This window comes from Haematobia irritans, chromosome 5, assembly GCF_050003625.1.
Source record: "Haematobia irritans isolate KBUSLIRL chromosome 5, ASM5000362v1, whole genome shotgun sequence".
Lineage (NCBI taxonomy): Eukaryota > Metazoa > Arthropoda > Insecta > Diptera > Muscidae > Haematobia > Haematobia irritans.
The window spans coordinates 90,282,130-90,291,174 of record NC_134401.1 but is presented as its reverse complement, the minus strand read 5'-3'; the positions used below and the strand labels follow the sequence as shown (position 1 = coordinate 90,291,174).

The window sequence follows — 9,045 nt, the reverse complement described above, 5'->3', positions numbered from 1 at the left end:
TTAATTTTATGACCTGAAATTAATAATTTAATTGTTTGAAAAGCATTTGAATTTTAGCATTTTTCAAGCGATTGTGTTTATTGGAATTGTATTGATGATATTGAGTACTCATTTAATTGTAACGAGTACTCAAAAAATTAGTCAGTAACGAGTACTTGTAACCAAATACTCGTTACTTTCCCAACACTAGAGTACAATTAAATTTGTTGTTGTGATATGGTTATAAACAAACCTGTATGACATATAAATTGCAAAACATCTACCAAGTGCAAAGAAAAACAAAATTGCCCATTCAAGTATTTATCAGAGCAGAAGGAAATTTGGAAAGAAAAAAACAGCAACTTCAAGTGACAATCGCAGAAAAGGCTTTGGGTTGTTGACCTATGAAGACAAGAGAGAAGTGAAACAGTATTATTTTGGAAAAATCTTAAGCCAATGCATTAATTGGATTAAAAATGCGGAATCGAATCGATTATAACAGCGGTGGTTCCGAATTCAGTAGCAGTGATGAAGATGCACAAATTAGAAAAGTTCAGGACCGAATGTGTGGTGTTGGTAACCAAAAATCCAATGATATTGTTCCAAGGTAAGTTCTTCAGGAATAAGAAATATGGAACACGTAATTGCTATTTTTTATACGTTCCGTTTCAAATGTTTGATACTGATAAGGGATATGACTGACAACTGATATGAGACACATCCGATTTCAAAGGTTGATCAATGAGTCGTTCATACAAGTATGCATTATCGCTTTTTTATATAGTCTCTGATAATATCTGTAAATATGAATAAAAAAATTTAATAGGTTTTCTCCTGACAATTCCAATTACAGTTTTACATTATCGGTAAATTATTTGTGATTCTATTTAGTCTATTATTAAGTAGACAATTAAGTCATTCCAATGTTTAGAACGCTACGATTTCTTTTTCATGCTTGCTAAGAAAACGTTTTGGTTCCATATTCAGACTGTTCCATGGTACCATGCAGTATTCGATTTGTTAAGAGGGACTAGTTTACGCATTCGAGTATACTCGCTTTTTATAGCACTGTTTACTAAACATAGAAAGGGAAATTGTTGACAGTTTCCACACCAAAAACAGGACGATTTGCTTTTTACCATAAAGCAATTTAACCATTTTCTGTTTTCTCTTAGTTTATTTTCCCAGCCACATTTTCTTAAATAATTGAAATTATATTCTTACGTCAAATTATGAGATTTGAACAAAACTTTTGACTCTGTACATCACAACATTCTGTGCTATAAACTTAATCATGAATTCAACTTGTCAGTGTCGTCATGTGAGCCAATGTCCTCGTTTCTGCCTAGTCGTTCGCAGTTCGTGTCATACCGGGATCAATTTTCGGGTGTTAACACGATACTTGTCGGGGTATTCCAAGGCTCTATATTGGGACCGATTCTATATACATTGTATGTGAATGACCTACATCTTTACATTCAGCAGGATAACTTCGCTATATATGCTGGCTATATTGCTTATCACGAGTAATAAACTTAAGATTAATGTAGATAAGACTAAATTTATAGTATTTGGTGGATCTCATAATTTGCGCTCTAATAATTGTATTGTTGTCCAGAATAGTGTTGTCGTTCCGTCTAGTTGTATTACTTCGCTCGGATTCGAACTTAACAACAATCTTACATTTGGCTCACATATCGCCAATGTGTGTGAATTGAATCTTGTACTTAAAAAGTTATACACCCTTAATGTTATATTTCCTACACAGATTAAATATATATTGGCGCATTCCTTGCTCATGCCGCATATACTTTATTGTATTCAGGTCTATACGTGTGCTAATAATAGGCTTATATCATGTTTTCATGGTATTTTTGTTTACGGCCAGTAGGAGGGACTACGACTACTTTGCTTCGCAGTTCTTGGCTTGCTCTTTTAACGATTTTGTGTCCATAAAATGTCTTTGTTTCTTTTTTAGAACAAAACGCAGACAGCCTTCCTATCTTCTGCATAACTTCAACTTTTTACACTCCACCAGAAATTCACAACTCCGCGCGGAAAAATTCAGTCACAATATTTTTGAGAAATCTTTTGCAATTCGCATAACAAGGCTATTAGTTTTAGGATTTTAGTTTCAAACATCACATTTAGTTTTTGGTTGGGTTTAATTTAATAATTTTTATAAACAATTATAGATTATGTATTATGTTATATATTATATATGTATTAGTTAGTGTTATCATTTCAAGAAAATACCTGTAATCATTTGTATTATATATCAACATATAGTCCGCATGGGCTCGGTTTGAATAATTTAATAAGAATATAAATATGAATTATAGGCTTAAAAAAAACGTAACCGCGAAGAATTAAGTGATTTCCAACTTCTTAAACATTTGTCCATACCTAGGGGATGAGTGGATATTTTCCCTTGCATTATAATCCGAATTAAAGAACGCAAAAGTAATTTTTCGACTAATCGACTTTTTGTCAAAAAAAACTTTTTTTTTGTCAAAAAATGAAATTTATGTCAAACTGTGTTCGTTCTACCAAACAGACATAAAAGCTAACCAGAAAGTCTCCAACAACAAGTTTCTTTCATTACTTCGCTAAATGGAATTGAATTCCTTCTCAGCGCAATAGAACAAAAATGAACACTCTTTATATGATTTGATTTTACCAATTTTCGTATAATCTCTATTTTTTTAGACCATTAGCATCTCCGGGATACTGGCTTTGCGGTCTATTACCATTGGCCATGTGCGTGACATACTGGACAACAACAAACGATCCAAAACGATGTTCCGACATTCCCGAACATTTTAAATTGATTACACTAACAGCAGCAACAATTTGCATACAAAATGTTAGTTTCTTCATTTATCTGGTGCTACAGGCGAAACTCTATAAATGGCTGATTGTTTTTGTACCATTTGTGGGTGGAGCATGTATATTCAAATATGGTCTCGGTATGACATGGTGGCTATCATCATTGTGGACTGTCTTTATTGATGTTGTATTCCAAAGATGCTACATTCAAGCGATGAGAGATTTACCCAAGAGTTTTACCTACGGGGAGGCTTCAATCCTGACACAGGGTGTGATATTATTTCTTATGAATACTTTGATCTCGGGTTATCGTTTAATAATTGATCAACCATCGGCTGAACAATTGGGTGATTTGCGAACTTTGAGTACTATAATGATGGTAAGCAGTCAAAAAATTATTTTTGTATTTTATGCAAAATTGATTTATTATTGCTTTCTTAATTGCAGTTTGCCTTATTGTGGCTTTTGATCGTTTGCACCTCTCTGTTGGCTTGCCAATTTTTAAGAAAGCCTTTCATCTTTTATCCTATAATGATAACATTTGTTGCTGCAGCCACATTGGCTCCTGTTACCAAACCTATACCAGTTATTGCTGTATTCGAATTTATATTCAGAGATAAATTGAGGGTAAGTTCAAAAATATTGAAGCAAATTTTGTTATTGAGCGACTACAGTTAAACCTAACTAAACTAAGTTCCATGACATACGGCGTTGTTTTAGTCTTATTAATAACAGCCCAGCAAAAACTAGGTAACCACATCTCATTACAATTGACATTACCAGGAGTAAAGCTGTCATTACACGTTGCATTACATTGCGGCGAGTTATAATGACTAACTTGTAATGACAAAAATAAATACTTCTCGGTAATTTTCGAATTGTTATTCTCAAATTTTATGTAGTTGTAGTTAACGAATTAATATAATAGAATAAATGATAGTACCATTAGGTATAATTATTCACATAATCGAGCGCTTACATAAAAAAATCAAAAAGAATATGTAATATAACGGTAATTCTGAAAAATTTTCCGTTAAGAAATTTTTATCACAAATATTTTATAATAATTGTGTTTAATGACATTGTCATATTATGTTATAAAATAAATGCTTTCTTATACCTCATTCGCATTACACTTCCAAAATGCGCTTAAACTAAATTTCGAATGCCATTTGCCTTATAAAAAAGAGACTTAAAGTCCACTTTTAGTAGATTTTGAACCTTATGTGAATTGGCTATTGGATATATTATAACGTAATTCACGAATCCAACTCCCTTAAACAACCTACATTTATTTCTATTTTAAATGTGAAATTAATTTGAATCTTATTTAGATTATTTATTAGATTTTTTTTATTTATACAATATTCGTTTCTATTCAAGTAGTTCTTCTATTACAGCATCACTCGCCATATTTTGATCCAGAAATCAATATTTTCGAGATTTGGTTGCCTGAGACAATAAGTGGCTATTTTGCAAGCTTTGGTGTATCTACGAATAAGTCATTACATATTAGGTGATTATATGCTTTAAATGCACTACTTATTTTATGGCCGAAAGTATGCCTGGGGAGAAGTACTTTCCTTCTAGGACATGCGTACGTAAATGTAATCCGAAGCGATGCCAATTAATAAGTGGTTATTAATTTTTAAATAGGCTTACCTACAAGATTACCGGGTAATGAGAGTTTTTGCTGGGAGGGAGTCCTATTACCAGAAATTGATAATAGCATAGTTGACATGTGTCCCATCTGTAATCAAGGCCACATTACCAGACCTAATTTTTTAGCTTTCCTTCTAAACCTATTCAAATCACCTCGAAATCACTATTGGCTAATGAAATTGCTTCCTCATCTACCGTTTTAACAAAATCTGGCGTATTGACTATTTCGTGTTCTCAGATCTTAAAATATGGCCAGTTGGGAAGAAATTTTCGTAAAGTGAAGAAGTGATGGCCAAAACGTTGCATTTGTCAGGCCTTGGTCTTTTCAAGTGACCACCATGGAAGAATTAGCATGTTCTCCTTAATATCAGCCAAGTGTTCAAGGGAGACTTTCCATTGACCACCATGGGGTTAGGTTAGCATATCTGCCTTGCATACAAAGCTTCATAGATTCAATCTCAGTTTTTACCGAACACAAAACTTTTCCCTCAGTAATGATGGTGTTAATTCTCTAACTGGTGTCAACGTAACTTGAATCTGTCATATGCATTCTCATCAAGATAAACTCCTCCTTTACGTTATTTAATCACCAATGTTCACCAATGCGGTATCACAATGGACTGAATAGTCTAAGTGAGCCTGATACATCGGGCTGCCACCTAACCTAACCTACGTTATTTAATAACCCCAATATATTAATAAAACTTGCTTAGGTTCACCTCAAGACCATATTTCTTGCCTCCAGAACGTGTGAAATATCAGCCATTTCTCTTGACATTTTGGCGTGCCTGCCATATATACATGTGTATGACCAGGCTTTTTATAAAATGGGTCTCACTATCAAGCAAACACTCATAAAAGATATCTAAGTTTTACGTAAATATCGCTTAGAAGTTGTAAATTCCAACGCAAACAACAGCACTTCTTAGAGTATCCACTAAGCTTGAGAACCGTCTCACCATCAAGTTGAAAACATTTTCCAAGTTACAAAATTAAAGAGCTATTAGGGTATCTTTACTAAGCGTCTATTTTGATTTTTTGGTTTTCTTAAAAAAAAATTAGAAGATGCTATTTACCCTTGGTGTTTCACGAAATATGAAAATGGCTCTTCGAACAATACTTATGCTAGAATATTGATTGTCTTTCTTAAATAATTTAAAATATTTTCTGTTTTTGTAAATCCTTCCAGCTCTATATAATTCTCTTCTATATAGCCCTCGTTGGGGCTACAATTGCGGTTGTTTGCTGGCAGCTACGTAATACGAAACATGCCACTACAAGTGTACGAAAACTATTCCATCTCCTAGTGGTACTCGTCTATATACCAGGATTTTTATATGAGTGTGTCTTCCTGTACATCGCATCCGGCGTAGCTTTAGCCTTGATCGCAATATTTGATCTATTGCGTATATTGAAAATGCCACCCTTGGGGGAAATCTTGGAAAAGGCTTTCCATTCATTTGCTGATGAAAAAGATGCTGGAATTATTGCCTTTACGCCAATATGCCTTTTAATTGGCTCTTCGTTACCTATGTGGATTATGCCATGTCCCTGTATAACAGGTGAACATGGTTTGAATAATAAACTTTTACCTTTATTAGCTGGTATACTAACAATAGGTTTTGGTGATACAGCAGCAAGTGTTATAGGCTCAAAGTGGGGTCGAACAAAATGGAAAAGTAAGTTATCGATGTATTCAATATAAATGTAAATTTGTTATAATAGAACTTTTTCTTTTTAGATAGTTCACGATCTATGGAAGGAACTGTGGCCTTTGTTATCTATGTACTTTTACCCATTGTAATTTTACAACTAATGGAATTTGTACAGCTAAACGAAACGCAATGGTGTTTCATTGTCTTGGCTACATTAGTATCTGCTCTTGTAGAAGCCCGAACTGATCAAATAGATAATTTAGTTTTACCTTTAGTTTTTTATATTATTGTTAGTTTATGTTGTTGATAATATAGTCGTAAGTTATGAGATAATGTACAGACATATGTTACATTCCTTCCATAGTAATATATTTTATCTGAAGTAAGAGATTTTGTTGATGAAAAAAGAGAAAACATTTTTGTTTTAACCAAATATCAACAGTTCAAAATGGTTTGCTTTCTTTAAATTCATCAATTCTGAAAAAAAATTTTGTCATTGGTAGATGGAAACTCCGATTACGATAATCAATGAACATACATGTCTCACATTGATGTAAAATAAATTCAATCGATGTATGTGATCATTTTCATTTCGTACTAAAACCGAAGTACCGATCAAACGTGTTTGCAATCAAAATGGACATTTCATAATTTGCTAATACACACAGTGCAACACTGAAAATCCAAACAAAAAATCACTTATCACAGCCGAAAGTACTCGATGAGAGAAGAAAAGTAATGTCTGGATTTTGCTAGATTGGTTGCCATTCGTCTTTTATGAGCCTCTAAAGTCTTTTCGCCAAATTCGATTTTGAACACTTTTTGCAATTTCCGTATGACCATAGCTCGAAAAAGCTGTGAATTCATTTTTGAGGTATTCAGTAAAGTTGTAGCTCTTGACTCGGCCAACAAAAATGCTGAATATATTATGTCGAAAATTTTTCATCTTCATGCTCAAAATTGAAAAAATGTCGATAAAATTTCTACTTTTATCAACGATTTTTTGGGTTTTCGACTACAGCTCCTGAACTGTTGAAAATTTTACCAAACAGTCGGTGGAAGAAATTTAGCATATAAAATTATGAACAACTGTGTATTACATGCCATATGACCACTCCTTGATACGGATAATAAGCCTACTGATGAGACCCGTTGGCGTAGGTCGAAAGCGTTATAGGCAAGCCAAGTAGGGCCTAAATGGCAAGGATAGGATAGATGTGGGAGTTTTTCCTTCATATGTAGGGACAATCCTTCGTTGATAGGGTGGGGATGAGAAGAAATGCATAACAAAATTGAGTTTCTTTGTCAATCCCATAACGTCACAACTGAAATACAATACGCAGATATTTGTTTCCAAAGATTCCACAGCCCTTCTGTAGAATCCTTAGACACTCACATCTGATATACACCTACCTACACATTTCCGACTCCGAGGACTCAACGCATGTCCCTATGTGGAATCCTCAGGTCAAAGTCCTCACATCTGATATACACCTACCTACACATTTCCGACTCCGAGGACTCAACACATGTCCCTATGTGGAATCCTCAGGTCAAAGTCCGTAAGTAAATGTCGGGAACAAATATACCCACCCACTTAGCCCACCTATGACCATCTTACTGCCCGACAAACAGACCATTACCCAAAAGCTGGACAATGGCCAAGCCCGACAGAATCAAGCCATCCGAAGCGACCAAGAGTGTCATATCCCATCCATCCCTCCTATCATCCACCTAGTGGCATCAAACCCCTGTGTGCTCTTGTCTATCCCCATACCCATAAACCCAAAAAATATCATCCATTAATTTCAATAACATAAAATATTCATAATCGTAGACATTTGAAAAACAAAAAAACCTAAATTTATATCGTAATTAAAGGGCACAAAAGTAATCTCAACTATCACATAAAGCTTTCAATTGTGACGTTATTGGATTGGAAAAGAAACTCAATTTTGTTATGCATTTCTTCTCATCTCCACCCTATAAATGAAGCATTGTCCCTATATATGAGAGAAAAACTCCCACATCTATCCTATCCTTGCCGTTTAGGCCCAACTTGGATTGCCTATAACGCTTTCGACCCACGCCAACGGGTCTCATCAGTAGGCATATTACCCCAAACTAATAAAACTAATATGTAATACGTACCTATTACAATATATAAAAATGTGTAATAGTAGAAATATAATGTAAATAATATATAATATAATGCAAATACCAAATAAATACAATATGCAGATATTTGTTTCCAAAGATTCCACAGCCCTTCTGTAGAATCCTTAGACACTCACATCTGATATACACCTACCGACAAATTTCCGACTCTGAGGACTCAACACATGTCCCTATGTGGAATCCTCAGGTCAAAGTCCGTAAGTAAATGTCGGGTTTGTGCCGTAAAAGGTTGTGATGTAACTTCGCTTACATTCAGGATGTACTCCTTTTCGGCAGACGAAGCTACTAGGAGCAATTGGGAACGCGTCTGCTGCTAAAAGAGACGTTGCAGAAATTTAAGAAGTTATTTATTTGCCCAAAGCCCAAGCGAAATTGCTAAGGAAATGGTTGGTTCAAGTCGATTGGCAGAGGACGCATTTCCCATTTATTTTCTAGGTATGGACAAATGCCTAAATATAGATGAGGAAATCGCGATGAAGATGGAAATTGGAGAAGAAGTTCTTACTTCCCCCCAAATTCATTCTACTACATCCTTTGCAATCGATGAGGGACAATTTAATGACGGGGGAAATTGTGTCGACGATAGGATTAAGCGAAAATTAAATTTTGATGAGGAGTTAGACGTACGGCCTGGTACATCCAAGCAATACAGAGGCGTGAACGTCAAAGTGGAGCCTGACACATATCCACAAACGCCAACCTTATTCCGGAGTAGGGAACCATTTTTAGTGGAAAAGTATTT

The 9,045-nt window shown here is 34.7% G+C and overlaps 1 protein-coding gene across 1 annotated transcript; it reads left to right on the top strand.

Annotated features, from left to right (window-relative positions):
• Positions 1-204: 204 nt before the first annotated feature.
• Positions 205-6,558, top strand: Dolk (Dolichol kinase). The gene is made up of 5 exons (XM_075310484.1): positions 205-586; positions 2,689-3,187; positions 3,256-3,435; positions 5,660-6,149; positions 6,212-6,558. Exons 1-5 carry the CDS (start codon positions 456-458, stop codon positions 6,430-6,432), a joined length of 1,521 nt encoding a protein of 506 aa, XP_075166599.1. The 5' UTR covers positions 205-455; the 3' UTR covers positions 6,433-6,558.
• Positions 6,559-9,045: the final 2,487 nt, after the last annotated feature.